Source organism: Perognathus longimembris, chromosome 4, assembly GCF_023159225.1.
Source record: "Perognathus longimembris pacificus isolate PPM17 chromosome 4, ASM2315922v1, whole genome shotgun sequence".
Classification (NCBI taxonomy): domain Eukaryota; kingdom Metazoa; phylum Chordata; class Mammalia; order Rodentia; family Heteromyidae; genus Perognathus; species Perognathus longimembris.
This window is the reverse complement of record NC_063164.1, coordinates 37,337,082-37,354,244: the sequence shown is the minus strand read 5'-3', so window position 1 is coordinate 37,354,244 and position 17,163 is coordinate 37,337,082. Positions and strand designations below refer to the sequence as shown.

General features: G+C 35.4%; 1 protein-coding gene across 3 annotated transcripts in view; it reads left to right on the top strand.

Annotated features, from left to right (window-relative positions):
- Nab1 (NGFI-A binding protein 1) overlaps window positions 1-17,163 on the top strand; it is a 47,882-nt gene that overhangs the window by 12,741 nt on the left and 17,978 nt on the right. For all 3 annotated transcript variants that reach the window (XM_048345076.1, XM_048345077.1, XM_048345075.1), the window contains exons 2-4: window positions 3,853-4,690; window positions 14,844-14,977; window positions 16,978-17,029. In XM_048345076.1, coding sequence (XP_048201033.1) covers window positions 3,872-4,690; window positions 14,844-14,977; window positions 16,978-17,029 — 1,005 coding nt within the window. In that variant the 5' untranslated portion in view covers window positions 3,853-3,871. The remainder of the gene's footprint in view (window positions 1-3,852; window positions 4,691-14,843; window positions 14,978-16,977; window positions 17,030-17,163) is intronic.

Genomic DNA, 17,163 nt, shown 5'->3' with positions numbered 1-17,163 from the left:
CAAAAAATCCCATAAAAATTTCTCTTATATTAAATCAAGTTAATGTACGAGGTGATGTGTATTTAAATTATCACAGCAGGATTTGGAAGGAAACTAAAATATCCTCCTAATGCAGAATCTTTGGGAGAAGTTTTTCTGAGCAGTGTGAGCCTTTAGAAAGCCTCCTGGGACTCTGAATAGTTGCCTTGCCTTTCATCTGTTTCTTGACTTTGAAAATTTACACTTATTTTTGACATTCCTGTTAATTCATAACCATTTACCCGTCTATGAGGGCTTTGTCTTAAGAACTTGGGAGGTTCATTTTCTAGATAGGGAGGAGAATGGATAAGGATTGAAAATTATTATTTTCTAAAATCATTGCCTCATCTCAGAAGACTATAATTTAGCTATTTTAATTTACCTTAAGTTTCTGTTGTACACACACACATACGTACTTTTTCTAATTATAAAGTAAAACTTGTCTCCTATATTCCATAATTTAGGGAGTAAATACATTGAGTTGATTAATTCTACAAACTTTACAAAATTACAGTCCTCTTATGAAATTGTGTATGTAAATGTATATTTATTTATATATTTTTATTTATACATGTATATTTCTATATGCTAGTTAAACCATGTGGAGGAGTGCATTAGGTGTATGGTAAGAAAATTTCTTTCACCTCAGACATACTCTGGAAGCCTTTCTGTTATACTTTGTAGCTTATAGAGACTTAAACTCAGTGTTCTGTGGTAGGGTGCTTGGGTTAGCATGCATCTCCTGGCACAAAGCCCTGATTTAATCCCGAGCACTACAAAACAAAGACAATAGTGGGTGGGGCAGAGATATAGAAGTAGATGGGAAGGAGGGACTGACAAACTTGGATTTGTAACTCTCAAGGGCTGGGTTCTGGTGTCTAGTGTCCAGCTAGATAGACTCTTTTGGGATTGAGAAGATAAGCAGGTACTCATTTAGGTGATATGAGGGTAATCACAATCCTGTAGAATTTGTGTTGCCTGAAGTATACAGTATCCTAAATAGGAAATTTTTTAATACAAAGGTGATCAAAGGGGTTACAGTTACATAGGTCACATCACCTCTTCCCTCCATTTTTCCCTTCCAACCCCCCTCCTTCACAAGTGTTATAGTTCATTTTCAGCATAGTGTCTAGTATCACTGCTGAATTAGCTCACCCTTTGTCTCACCATTTCTGTGCTTCCCCTTACCCTCCCCCAAACATAAATTTAAATATAAGAGAAAAGTACAGAAATAAAAAACAGTGCCAAAAGGTGAACGAAACAAAACAACCCTAGAAAAAAATTTAAAACTTTTGTTTCCATTTCTTTGTGTTCATTTCAATGAGCAACATAGCTATTGAGCTCTTGTGATTCTCTCCTAAGAATATCCTCTTTTGGTCTCACTGTGAATCTTGCTTAATTTATCATGTCCAAGTGTAATTTTTTTTTTATTTTTACCATCCATTGTGTTTTCTTGTAGATTTATAGGCACATTCAAATTACTATTTTGACTTTTACCATCCATTTTGTTTACTTGTAGATTTATAGGCACATTCTGATTACTACAAATGAGGGAAACCATGCAACAATGTATGTTTCTTTGAGTATGGCTTACTTGGCTTAATATAATTTTTTCCAAGTCTTTCCATTTCCTTACAAATGGGGCAATACCATTCTTTCTGATGGAAGCATAGAATTCCATTGTGTATATATACCACATTTTCTTGAGCATCTGGGTTGATTCCATATCTTGGCTATGGTAAACAATTCTGCAATGGATATGTTGTGCTGGTAGCTTTAGTGTGGCTTGGTTTGTGGTCAATGGGATAAATGCCCAGGAATTGAATTGCTGAGTAATAGGGAAGCTCTATGTTTAATCTTTAGAGGAACCTCCATATTGGTTTCCAGAATGGTTGAACCAGTTTTTGTTGCCTGGAGTATATCCTAAATAGGAAATCTTCTTATGTAGCTTTGCTTTATATACCAGTCCTGGAAGTCTACTGAATGCAGCTCAGGAAATTAGGAAACTATTTTTCCAAAGCACCTGAGGTGATTCCCTGAGTGTTGACAGAAGTTATTGGACACTAGTTAAATCTTTTTTGTCTATCTCTCAGAAAGTCATCAGGCCATGATCATACTAGTCCATGCCATAAAATTTAAGGCTGTCACAGGTCAAAACAGATTGCAGATGACACAAAGATTTCAAGATTCCAGGAGATACAGCTTCCTATTAATTAGTGATAGATAGGTAGACCCATTCTCCTTGGTTGGGGCTAACCAAGAACAGAATCTCACGTAGCATTCTAGCTGGTGGCATTTGAAAACTAGTTGTAGGTTTGGTGACATTTGGCTCTCAGGGTTGTTCTGCTTTCTTCATCTTCCAGTTAACTGTTGTGCTATATTGAGTTGAGAATGGATCTTGTGCTTTTCTTGGATGTATTTTTTTCTGTCCTTCTGTAATTTTATCCATCGAGGGATACAAGGTCCTTTTAATCTGAAGGGTGCATTGATTAGAACAAGTTTGTTTTCTTAAATAGAAGTATTTGGCCAACTTTCTTTGTGTGTGGGAGGTCTCCAGGCAACTGCAAACAATTTTTAAAGGCTGCTAAGAGGTCAACAAGTACTTTGCTAGATCTTGTTTGGTCTTTTTTTTTTTTGCCAGTCCTTGGGCGTGGACTCAGGGCCTGAGCACTGTCCCTGGCTTCTTTTTGCTCAAGACTAGTACTCTGATGCTTGAGCCACAGCGCCACTTCTGGCTGTTTTCTATATATGTGGTGCTGGGGAATCGAACCCAGGGCTTCATGTATACCAGGCAAACACTCTTGCCACTAGGCCATATCCCCAGCCCCTGTTTGGTCTCTTTTGAAACAGGATTTTCTATCTTGCTTGGACTCTAGAAGTATATTTCTTCTGTGACTCTGCCTTGTTCTTTCTGCTGCTGCTGTGGAAAGCTTGCCCACATTCCGGATTTCATTCTGCATCTTTATCCCTGACAGATAGAGATATGAAGACCTCAGTCTGCTATTTCACATGTAGGGCAGTTCTGTATGAACATTTTAATTTTTTCTGTGTTTGGGTAACATCCATTTTAAAGGAAATCCCAATATTTATTTTTCTATATTATGCCTGTCATAATTCTAGACTCGTAGATATACAACCCCGCAAACATATATAACTCTTCTCTTCCCCCAAATCATAGAAAGTGTTAGAAAATGGTAACTATAGCTTCTTCTTATCACTTACACCTGAGTGATCACAAGTCCTGAGGTTGCTGCCACTTTTTAAAAATTACTAAATATGTCACCTATTTTTTAGCTTCTATTCATACAAAAATTTATCTTCCTTTGCTTATTAATCTTGCCAATTTTTCTTTGTATATAATTATATCATGACAATAACTGTACCTTTTACACGTAGTAGGCTATCATGAGGATAACATAGTGTGATTTAAAGTGTTTATTATATTGTATGGAACCAAGTAAGCAGTGAATGATAACGCACCTCTTATTTCCTGCTAATTTTGATTATCTACACTCCACCACTACGTCTAATACCAGGGAAGCAGAAAAGTATATTGTTGAAACTATAGGAGGTAGATCACTGTGGGCCTTGGTTTGGTCTTCAATCTTCTTCTTACTAGCTTTTCTCCTGCAGGTACAATAGGTAAGTTTAGTTATTGACTCAGGATTGTTAGAAGTTCAAAATGACATAAATATGTATAAGGAAGAATATTTCCTTAACAGCCACTTGTTTTTGTTTTCCTTTGCTGTATTCCTAAATCCTATAGTGTCTAATCTGTTTAGTTTACAAAGTTTGAAACAAGTGTGATGCGTTTTTCTTCTGTTCTTTTTGTAGGTTAAACCCACCCACAGTAATGGCCTCGGCCTTACCCAGGACCCTGGGGGAGTTGCAGCTATATAGGATTCTTCAAAAAGCCAATCTGCTTTCTTATTTTGATGCCTTCATCCAACAAGGTGGTGATGATGTTCAGCAACTCTGTGAAGCTGGAGAAGAGGAATTTTTAGAAATCATGGCACTCGTGGGCATGGCTAGCAAGCCCCTTCATGTTAGAAGGCTACAGAAGGCATTGAGAGACTGGGTTACAAACCCTGGTCTTTTCAATCAGCCACTGACTTCCCTTCCTGTCAGTAGCATACCTATCTATAAATTACCTGAGGGATCACCCACATGGCTGGGAATATCCTGCAGTAGTTATGAAAGGAATAGCAATGCCCGGGAACCTCATTTAAAAATCCCCAAGTGTGCTGCTACCACCTGTGTGCAGAGCCTGGGACAGGGGAAATCAGATGTGGTAGGGAGCTTAGCGCTTCAGAGTGTTGGTGAGTCCAGACTCTGGCAAGGACACCATGCTACTGAGAGTGAGCATAGTCTCTCCCCAGCAGACCTTGGCTCCCCAGCTTCCCCAAAGGAAAACAGTGAGGCACTAGATGCTGCTGCTGCACTCTCAGTGGCTGAGTGTGTGGAGAGATTGGCACCCACACTGCCAAAAAGTGACTTGAGTGAAGTCAAAGAGCTGCTAAAAACCAACAAGAAGTTGGCCAAAATGATTGGTCACATCTTTGAGATGAGTGATGATGATCCACACAAAGAGGAAGAAATTCGAAAATACAGTGCAATATATGGCAGATTTGACTCAAAGAGAAAGGACGGGAAACACCTCACACTTCATGAGGTAAGAAGAAAAAGAATTTTTCTTTATCTATTTGTATGGTATGTTGCTACTTCTTAAAATAAAGTTTGATACCAATTTGCAGGATGGGAAAAGGCTTCCTGTAAACAGTTTTAGAAACATTTAAGTGTACTTATAATTCCTTTGTGGAAAGAACCTGCTTATTATGTTAGGGTTATTTTGTATTGAACCCAAATGAGTTTGCGCTTTGAAACTACAAGCAGAGAAAGGTGATTTAGAAAAAATGTCAGAAGTTAGGCAGTGATAGTATAAACTCTGTACTTGTGAGGCAGTTTAACACTATCAAGAAACATTCTGCCTGAGTTTTTTTATATATGTATGTGTATTATATGTTTTTGTATATACATATACATTGTATGATTGCCTTGTGTATGAATGTATAAAACTTTTGTATTTACTTCATTTCTTGTTTATGTGGCTACCCCATCATCTTTAAAATTCAACTCAAACATGAGATTGTTTTCTGTTCCCTTACAAGTCATTGGAATTTTTCTTCCCTTACAAACTTTCACCACAGTAACTTTGGGGCACTTTATTGTAATTATTTGTATTCTGATCTGTCCCTCAGTGTACTTTGAGTTTCTTTGAGGTCTTACTTACCTCCTGAGTCTAATGTATCCAGTAGGTGCTTAGAAAATGTATTTCCAGCAGTAAAAAAGATTATTTGATAGTTAGCTTTTTTATGTCCACATGTGCTTGAGAAGAAGGGATAAATTCTCAGAAAAAATGTTGCAGTTGAGATCAATATTATATCAGAACTTTTCTTCTACATTTCTACTCTAAGATGAAAAACTTGACTATTTTTTAGTTACTATCACTTTCTGTTTTATATATTAATGTTTTCAGCAATTTTACCATCTAGTCTTTATAGTAAATGATTTTAGATAGGAATACTATAGCTTAAGATCAGAGAACTGACTAGCAAAAATAGCTGAAATCACAGTAATGCTGACCTGATCTATTTTGTATGTGTCATTTGCATATCATGTATCATTATTGCAACATAATAACTACAAGAACCCATGAGTAGATCTGGAAGGCATGGTTAGCCCTATAACGAAGATTAACTAATGGAGGAGCACAGGAAAAAGGCTAAAATATGACTGTCCTTAATAGAAATCAGAAGGCAAAACATATTGGTGATTGTAGTATCATACTTTAACCTAGTTTGCAGTTAATTCTTCCATAAACATGAAAGTTCTTTCAGAATATAGAAGTTGAGTCAGAAGACCTATATTTCTATCAAAGTGTAAGTATTTCTAAATATTTAATAAACCTAATCAACCTTGCTATTAAAAAAACTCCCAGACTATTCTTACACTTACCTTTTGCTAAGGGGTTCTTTGCTTCTTTAGATAAATAGGTGCAGATAGTATTTTAGTAATGAGACCATCCTAGATTTCCCAAAATAAGAAGATTCTCAAAGTGAATATCAGTAAGCTGAGATGTGGGAATGAGGTGCTGAAAAATGGGGTTTGTGTTTCTGAAACTTAATGTTGACCACTTGTTACTGGTAACTCAAGTTTGTGGATCCAGTCCACTAATACAGCTTTCAGGAGAACTTTATAAATCAAGAAGCTTTCTTCAAAGTGGTACCTTAAGACCATGGAGAAAATTATGAAGTACTGAGGGAATTAAAAGAAAGTGCTATTTAAATATATTTTTAAGTATTATGAGACTATTGCGTGTTTTCATTTAACAATTTAAATCAGAGAAAGACTTCATTTTTAATTTTTTTCCAAGATTAAAGAATGCTACTAGTTTGATCAACAGCTTCCAAATAAGGAACTGTATCTTAATTCACTGTCAGTTTAATCTGTCTGTTATATGTACGTCACTAGTAGATGAAAATGAGGAAGCTTTCTATACCTGAAATTTTTTTCAACTCTTATAAGTACATTCTCTTCCTGCAACGTTTTCTGTCTTTTATAATATATTTTGCACTGTACAGTAAAAAATTAGGGAATGAATCACAACTTTTGTTTTTAAAGCTAAAGAATCAGTGATACTTTTAGACTGACTACATGTAGTTTTGTTTAGAGGAGTCAGACTATAAGGAGTTGATACGAGTTAGAAGAGTGTGTTGTGGATGATACATTGTTGGTATGGGGCAGATGCTAAGGGACAAATTCCAATGATGGATTAGAATGTTCAGCAGGCAGACTATTTCATCTATCCAAAAGAAGATAGTTGTTGGTAAACTAAGCAGTGTACCTCAGATTTTAATAGATGACAAGAGATTAAAAAAAAATTTGAGACTAGCAAGATCATGGAGAATGAAGAACTTAAAATGCAGGAACTGAGCTGCAAACATGTTACCAAGGTAAGGACCCAGACCCATAGAATAAATAGTATTCCCGAGCTTAGATCACTTGCCACTGTAGTTAAGAAGTCACGACTGAGGTCTTTTGGAAAAATCCAACAATTTGAGAAAAGAGGAATATAGAATCTGGGAGCCCACAGCCCAGACACATTATTATATACTTTTTAGCCTGAACTCTGGGATTTGGGTAGATAGCTCTCAGCATCTAACACTGGGAGAGAGGAAGGAGGGAGGGAGACAGGGAGAGGGAGGGAGAGGGAGAGGGAGAGAGAGGGTAAAAAGGGAGAGGGAGGGGGAGAGAGGGAGAGAGAGAAAGAGAGAAAAAAAACTCTGGGGTTTGAACTCAGTACCTGAATGTTGTCCTTTAGCTTTTTGCTCAAAGCTGGTGCTCTTACCCCTTGAGCTTTGTTTTTGGTGGTTAATTAGGCAGACTTCCCTGTCTAGTCTGGATTTGAACCTCATTCCTCACATCTCAGCCTCCTGAGTAATTAAGATTATAGGCTGGAACCCAGCTCTAGCTTGGCTTTCTTATGGCTAAGTTCTACCACTTGAGTCAGTTCTCCAGTTTGGCATTTTGCTAGTTCATTAGCAATAGAGTCCCACAGGTTTTTCTGCCTGGGATGACTTCAAACAGACCCTTCAGGTTTCTACCTGAATCAAGAATTACAGACTAAACACTGGCACTAAGCTTAGTCTTTGGCTTTTTATAGAAAGAACTTGCCGACCCATGATCGGTTTGAAGAAGTTCCTTTTATTGTGTGTGTGCATGTACTTTTTTTTTATAGTTTGTTTTTTAACTTTGGTTGAGTATTTTGTTACTTAATGTTTCATTGTCCTTATGTTTCTAATGCAAGTAATTGTAGCCATAAATTTTACTGTGTATTAATGTTATTCCCAAGTTTCAATTTGAGGCTATTTTAATTATTTTTTTATCTTGATTACTTGTATTTGATATGATTTTTTGACCCATGAATTACTTGGAATGAAAGTGTTCCTTTATTTCTAAATATGAATGATTGCCTTTGCCCCTTTTCTAATGATTTGTGACTGAATTTTTTTCATTTTCTTATTTATTTATTAAAGTGATGTACAGAGGGGTTTCAGTTTCATACATAAGGCAGTGAGTACATTTCTTATCCAACTTCTTCCCTCCTCCCTCATTTCCCCCTGCCTCCTCCCCTTTCCCATCCCTGCCGCCATGAGTTGTGCAGTTGTTTTACATCATATAGTTGTTTAAATATTGCTGTTGCATTGGTTTGTCTTTTTTATCCTTTGTCTCCATTTTGGTATTCCCTTTCCCTTTCCCTTCCCTAGTTCCAAAACACATATATACTATATCCAGGGTACCAAAATCAGTTACAGTGATATCAGGGGTAAGACCACAGGAAAGAAAGATAAAAGAAAAAGGGCATAATTTCACATGTATGTTGAAAATAACAACAATTGTAAACCACTTGTTTCTATAACTTGGAATTCATTTTGCTTGGCATCATCTTATATGTTCCTATAGACACAACTGTTGAGCTGTTGTAATCCTCTGCTAGAACTATCCTAGACATATACTAATTTTTCCCAATGAGGGAAACCATAGAGTCTGTTTCTTTGGGTCTGGCTCACTTCACTTAGTATGATTTGTTTTCCAATTCCTTCCATTTCCTTTCAAAAGGGGCAATGCCATTCTTTCTGATAGAAGTACAGAATTCCATTGTGTATATGGACCACATTTTCTTGATTCACTCATCTACTGAGGGGCATCTGGGTTGGTTCCATATTTTAGCAATGACAAATTGTGCTACGATGAACACAGTTGTGCTGGTGGCTTTGGTGTGGTTTTGCTTGTATTTGAACTGAATTACATTGTTAAGAAAATGTGTGCTGGTCCAGTGTATGGTCAGTATTTTTATGTGTATGGAAACAGTACCTTTGCGGTTGTTAGTGGAGTCTGTACTAACAAGGCAGTTAGCTTGTTGAAATCTACATTCTTACTATTTTTGCTTTTGTTTGCTTATAGTAAATAGTGTTTTGTGTTTTTTAAAAAAAATCTCCTGTGACAGCAGAGTTGTCCATTTCCTTTTGTATTATGCCGTGATCTTGTTAACCTTTAATACATTTTGCTTTAAAAGTCTGTATTCTGTTGATAGTAATATAAATGTATGAGGTCTCTTTTTGTTAATTGCCTGCTATCATCTTTTTTATCATCCTAAAGTTAGCATTTCTACACTCATGTTTTTTGTATGTCCCAGTCTGACATCATCATTTACTTGGAACATTTGATCTATTTACATTTATTATAGTCATTAGTATTTTGCATTAATTTCATTTTACTTTTCCCCCTGCACACAAACACATACACACACACACACACACACACTTTATATTTCCATGTATTATCTAGGATTAGTTTTCTTCTGTCTGAAGTACGTGCTTTAAGACTTGCTTACTGAATGTGGAAAACTTTGGCTTTTGCTGCCTCACTAGAAAATATCATTATTTAGCCCTCATTCTTAATTACTATGTGTTAGAGGTAGAATATGCTTTGCCCATGATTTTCCTAAAAGCTTTGTAGACTTTTGGGTTTCTTTGTTATGTTTAGAAGTTAATGATTATTTTATTATTTATTTACTGCTTTTTAAATCCTTTCTCCTTTCCTCTCCAAACTGTTTTTATTGTCCCTTTTTTGTCATATTTCAACCTCCTTTATTTCTTCAAATAAAATCCTTTAAAAATTTAATTCTGCTCCCTTTTCTGTTTTCACTTTTGATGTTGTTTGACTTTCATGACTTGTCTTTGAATTCATATTTCTTGGAACTTTAACTGTGGGAATGTGAGTTTATATTCTTTTCTCTTCCAGTTAAAACCCAAGTTCAAGACAGGCAATTCTTTCATTTCTCTGGGGCTACAGGTGATTTTTCGAAATTAAGTTTTATTTAAGCTTAATCGTGTTTTAAGGTTTCACCTTTATGGATGAGGGCCTTAAATGTTCTCACTTTTGGGGGTGTAGTGGCTTGAGCTTTGCCTTGATTTTTTTCCTATACTTAGCAGTCTCACAGAATTGTGAAGATTAAAAGCTCAAGTTCACTCAGTTCTTACTCTTTACATATTCACTCTTCATTCATTTTGGCCTGCATTATTCTTACTCTCTAGCTCATTGAGAGTTTAAGTAATATCTTCCCCACAATTTTATTTAACTTTTGTTGAGAGGGAGGTAAGATAGGTAGTCATGGTAGTTAGCTCTCCTGAGTGCTAGAGTCCCAATTGCCCCTTTTAGGCTTTTCAATCATAGCATTCACATAGTGTTTTTATACCAGCAATACTTAATTGAAAATTATAATTGTTTGATAGTCAACTGTAAAGACATTTTTTCATAGAATAATTTAACCATTGTTTTTGAAGGTAAAGGTAACTGAATTTACTTCTTACAGCCAACCATAAATTATAGAAAACTAAGGAAATTCTATATGAAGATATATATGGAAATTTGGTATTAAGTGAGGGAAGCAAGTAAGCCAGTGAGAGAGACTATCTTGTTACTTTATATTTTAAAAAATTAGAAAATTGGCATTTTAGAAAAAGCTAGTGTGGTGTTGGAGCTAGCAACTACTATTTGAGAGTGCTTTTTTTTTTTTTGGTCATTTTTTTCTTTTTAAGTATATAACATGGTAACCAGTGGCCCAGTGTCATATGTGTTTGTTTGTTTTATCAATTAAGGAACATAAAATCTAGATAACACTGATAGACACATGTTTTTGAGAAGGAGACTTCATGAATTTGCATTTATTTACTTATTTATTTGTTATTTTAGTGGTACTGGGGTTTGAATTCAGGGCCTCATATTCTTGTTAACCAGATGCTCTAACATTTGAGTCATTCTGCCTCTTTTGGGATTAGTTATTTTTGAGATTGGATCTCCTTTTTTATGGTGGGTCCTCCTGTTTGTACTTCTGCATGTCACTGCGATGACAGATATGTGCCATCTGGTCCAGCCATTACTGGAGATGGAATCTCCTGAATTTTATTTTGCCCAAGTTGGTCTCAAATTACCACCTTTCAATCTCTATAACCCAGGTAGTTAAAGTGACAGGCTTGAGCCATCATTGCCAGCATGAATCCACTTCCTGTTATAACTTGGGAGTGAGCTAAAATTATTTCTCCAGCTTTAACTTTCAGCTGCAAGGCTCCTTAAGTTCAGCCTACATTTTAAAATGTGTTGTGCCTAATTTTCTTGGTTTCTGATAAGAAAATAGAAGTCATAATAGAAAATTGTTTCTAGTTTATGATGACGTAATTTTCTGTGACTGTACGCAAGCTAATATTATTAATTCACATATCTTCCTGGCAATCAGAAGTTTTCCAAGAAATTCAGAATTATAAGTACATAAAAAGGAAATGATATTTTAAAAAGCAATTTGAGATCTTCAAGGATCTTCAAGGTTATTGTAGTTACTGCCTTGCTGAAATTGCAGTTTACTTAGGATATCATTCTTTTTTTTTTTTTTTTTTTTTTTTGGCCAGTCCTGGGGCTTGAACTCAGGGCCTGAGCACTGTCCCTGGCTTCTTTTGGCTCAAAGCTAGCACTCTGCCACTTGAGCCACAGCGCCACTTCTGGCCATTTTCTGTATATGTGGTGCTGGGGAATCGAACCCAGGGCCTCATGTATACGTGGCAAGCACTCTTGCCACTAGGCCATATCCCCAGTCCCAGGATATCATTCTTTAAAGTATATTTCACTTTTCTCTACAATACATTGAGCCTTTAAAAAGCACTTAGGAAAAGAATTGTCTTTGATTATTCTTTTGGAAGAGGGGAGAAGGGTGAATATAAATTATTCCTTCAACTATAGTTTTATATAAAGATATGTTTAAAGTAGGTTAGGCAAATTAATTGTTACTGAACAACTAGTATAAATTGCATTTGGGAGTTTGTGGAGGAAGAAGTTAGATATAGTAACATATACCATAACACACTTTAGATGGAATAAATATGTTGGTAGAAAAGTTAAACTATCAGGCTCGAATTTGGGAAACCACATATGTGTTATTAAGAAAAGTGTTCCTATGCCTAGCACCCAAGGCAAAACTAAAAGGCTCTTGCTATACAAATAACTCTTAAAGAGGGCAGGTGTAGTGGTACATATTTGTAGTCTCAGTTTCTAAAGATATTAGAGATTGGGATGATAGTGGGCTGGGATTGGTTCTGGCAAAAAGCAAGACCACATGGGAGTGCATACCTGTTATCTCAGGTACTCAGGAAAACTAAGTAGGAGGATCACAGTACAGGTCCGACACAGATTAAAGAAAAAAAAGTACAACACCATGTCTAAAAAATAACCCAAGATAAAAGAGCTAGGGGCGTGTTTCAAGTGGAAGGAGTGAGGCCAAATCCAAATATTACATGAGTAATGTTTAAAGTCCATAAGAAAATAAAACACTATAGTAGACAAAGCTGGCAAATATCACAAGCAAGTAGTTTTAAAAATAAGCCAAAAGCATAGGGAAAAGGTTTAGTTTGTAGTCAAATAGTTGTTAATTATATCAAAATGTATTTAAAATACATGAGTTAGTACAGCTTTTAAAAAGCAAAACTAATTGGTCAAAATTCCAGGGTGTGGACTTTTCATATAATTATTGATAGCCTTATAAGTTTAATTTGGCTAGACACATGAATTTCTTAAAACTTATCATATTCTATGGCTTAAGGAATTGATTTGTTGGAATTTATTTCAAAGAAATATCTAGATATTTGTGTAAAGATGTGTGTTTAACAATTCTTTGTGTGTGTATAGTACATGGAAAACTTGTAATGTATGGAGTGTGGTTGCTTTAAACGTGGTACTGCTTTTTCCTTTAATGGAATATTAAGTGTATAGTAAAAGTGACAAAACTTTGAAAAACTTCATCAAATAAGTCAAATATTTCTTGAGCATCCGGTCTAAAATATTGCTGATATAAACTAGGTATGTGTCTTAATAACACATGGTTTAAATATATATAAGTGAAAGAATTATTACAAGTCTGTATACACATACACTTATGTGTATAGGGAATTATAGTATTTTTTCAGTTATTTTTGTGCTGGTCCTAAGACATAAACTAAGGGCCTGAGTGTTATCCTTTACGTTTTTTGCTCAAGACTAGCAATCTGCCTCTTGAGCCACAATCCTATGTCTGGCTTTTTTGGTGGCTAATTAAAAAGATATATAAGTCTCACAGAGTTTTTTTTTCCTGGGACTGGCTTTGAACCTGGAACCTCAGATCTTAGGCTCCTGAGTAGGATTATAGAAGTGAATCACTGGCACAGAGCTTTAATATAAATTAAATAATATAAATAACATAATATATAATATAAATTAAAATGTTAATTGTTATTCTTCATGAGAGGAGTTCATTCTGGATTTATTCATCTGTCTCTGTGTTCAAAAGTTTTTAATGAGAAAAATTATCAGTAGAGATGCCTGGGTAGGGAAAAATGGTGAATAGCTGATTCTTTAATAAATGAAAGTAGCTGACACTAGCAACAACTTTATGCCTGGTACGTGTCCTCCTTTGCCTCTTTTTAGAGCCATTTGAGGTAGTACCATCATCCCTTGCACCCCGAGAAGACCACAGCTCTGAGTTTTTGTTTGTCCAAAGTCACACAGCTAGTTAGAGCAACAATAAGTCTCATCTCAGGTTTATCTGCTACCAGGCCCCATTTTTTTTTTGGTGGGGGGGCGCAATGAGTAAGCTTTGAGTAAACTTCTTGCTTTTAAAGAAAGATTGATAGTTAGCAGCCCGTGGCTCACACCTCTAATCCTAGCTACTCAGGAGGCTGAGATCTGAGGATTGCTGTTCAGAGCCAACTGTGTCAGGAAAGTCCATGAGACTCATCTCCATTTAACCACCAGAAAACTGAAAATGGTGCTGTGACTCAAAATAATGGAGTGCTAGCCTAGAGTGAAGGATGAAAGAGCTTAGGTACAATGCCCAGGCCCCGAGTTCAAGCCCCATGACTGACCAAAAAATGAAAAACTGTGATTGATATACCTCTTGCTTGGTAATTCTCTGTATCTATTTATTTTGAAAATATTATGAAGAAAATGTGTTTTGGTTAAACAGATTTTGAGTGAAGGATGACATTTACCATTTTAAAATTTTAATACAAAGTTATTAACTAGCAACTCTATGTTGGGATTTTGAAGTGTGTGTGTGTGTGTGTGTTGCAAGGGGTCAAACTCAGCATTCTACCACTGAACTACATTCTCAGCTCAGTTCTGGCAATATTTAACTATCATTGAATCATGAAAAGGGTAGATACAGTTAAATCTTAGAGATTAGTCTTGAAGACCTTAATTTTTTCAGCACAATTTGTCATTACTTTGTTGTTTCATTGAGTTGATACATATTTAACTAAAATTATTTCATTTTGATTGCTTTCAAAAAAATTTGATGTGAATATACTTTACTTAAAAACAATCCTATCAGAGTATCTTTAGTTAGGGAAAAAAATTGTCACTGTAACTTGTAATCAAATCTTTTTTAAAAAATTACTTTCTTTCCTTTCTGTTCTTACTGCCTACAAGCTCTCTTTCCTAGCCCCCACCCCAAAAAAGCACATGAATAAAGTCAAGATAGTAATTTTGATTGGACATAAGATGGTAAATGAGTTCATTTTCCTTCTGAACTTTGACATTAGGAATAAGTGTCACCCAGATTCTTACAAATTATGATTTCATTATGTAAAGATATGAAATTTTATATTCTTAAGTGAGCCGGTTTATGTATTGATGAAGTAATTTAATTTTTAAAATTCTATTTTGGCACTTTGGATATCTAGCTCACTGTTAATGAAGCAGCTGCTCAACTCTGTGTGAAGGATAATGCCCTGCTAACAAGAAGAGATGAACTTTTTGCTCTGGCTAGGCAGATTTCTCGAGAAGTCACCTATAAATACACTTACAGAACCACCAAGTAAGTATTAATTAATCATCAGGGCTTTTTTTTTTTCTCCCTTTTACTGAGGATTGACTCCAGGGCCTCACACTTGCGAAGCACGCTTGCTACTACTTGAATCACACCTGTGGTCCTTTTCCTTTCCTTTGTATTTTCTTGGTAAGTTAGGGTTCGCGTAACTTTACTCATGCTGCCTATGTCTACGGAGTGAATGGGATTACATGTCTGCACTACCCCTTCTGACTCTAATTGGTGATATCTTTGCATTGCTTAGTTGAAGTAGAGCTTGAACCACTATCCATTGATAGAATACATTTTTTAAAAAGGCAGAAGTGTGATTATAGTTCTATAAAATTAAATAATGTAAATTTTCAGAACATTGATAAAAATAATTTAAGTATATTGATTTTTAACTGGCACAAAACAAAAATTATGTCTTTTAACAGGATACCATGTGATCATTTCAGTACACACATTTTGTAACTCTTAAATCAAGTGAAACATCTGTTTCTAAACATTGTATCATTTCTTTATGGTGAAAATCTTCAGAAAATACTCTAGGTTTTTGCAGGATACAGTTTTCATCCCAAGTTACCCAAATGTATAATATATCAAACCAGAACTTCTTAGTCCTATCCAACAAAGTGATGCTCACTGTTTTATCTGAAGGCATAGTTTCTTAGTACTAATGTGCTTTATTTGTAATGGTTTAAACATTTTTTTCTGACACATTGGTGTTGGGTCTGATGATGGGATTTAAACAGCCATTATTTAGATACATTTGTACACTTGCCACATGAATATACTGATCTCTGAGGTAAAAGTGGTTCCTTTTATAATCTAATATTACGTAAATTTGTAAAAGGACTATAAATCATGGCCCAGTCATGCATTAATACATATTCGTAATTTTTCTTTGTTGGAAACAGTACCACAATCAGTAATGCCATATGCACAAATATTTCCCTTATTTCATGAGGTACTACTTTACAGTTTAACATAATGTAGCTGGACACCAGTGGCTCAGTCCTATCATCCAAACAACTCAGGAGGCTGAAATCTGAGGATTGTGGTTCCACGCCAGCCTAGGAAGGAAAGTCTGTGAGACTCTTTATCTCCAATTAACCACCAAAAAAAGCTGAAAGTGAAGCTGTATTTTAAGTGATAGAGTGCTTTGAGCACAAAAGTTCAGGGAAGCCAGGTGCTCGTGGCTCACACCTGTAACCCTAGTTACATTGGAAGCTGTGATCTAAGGATCACTGTTCAGAGCCAGCCCAGACAGGAAAGTTCATGAGACCCTTTATCTCCAATTAATCACCATTAAACCAGAAGTGGTGCTTTGGCTTAAAGTGGTAGAGCTGTAGCCTTGAGCACAAAAACTCAGGGACAACATCTAGCCGTAAGTTCAAGCCCAGGACCCCAGGACTGGCAAAAAAAGCATAATGTAGAGTGATAACTGAAATATATATGTCTTTGGATTTTTAAAAATTTTATTATTAAGTAGTTGTACAAAAAAGTTACAATTACACAAGTCATATTGTGAGTAAAATGTATTTTGTGTCATATGATTGATCAAGTGGTATTTCACAGGTATATTGGTACATCTGGCATAGGTTCTCAATAGAAAGACTTCTAACCTAAGGTAATTACATCTGTAGTGATGGTAGAAAGACAAAATGCCTTCTAATCTTATGTTACTTTATGCATTCATTTTAAGTGATTTTTTTTGTTTTATCTTAAATTGCTTCTGCTGAACTATAAAGGGATATTGTCCTTGATATTTTTTCTAATCTGTTGAATAATAATCATGTCATATTTATGTTGTGTTTTCCTCTGACATGAGCCCTTACATTGGGGGTCTTTTAAAATGTGTCTACATATTCCCAAATGTTAATTTGAAAATAGTGAAATATCTTTTATTGTTTTCATGTTGAAAAATGTTATAAGTTTATAGACAAGGTGAATTTATGAATGAAATGTTACCTTTTCAAGTTTTTCTTTATTCCTTTTTTCCTTAGATCAAAATGTGGTGAGAGAGATGAATTATCCCCAAAGAGAATTAAAGTGGAGGTATGATTATGTATATTTTATTATGTGAATGTTTTTCAAAATCTTATTTGGAGAAATTGAATTCAGACAAAAGGAATGCTCCCTTAAACTAGTGAAAAAGCAGTTGCAGAATCTTAATATAGAATTTTGTTACT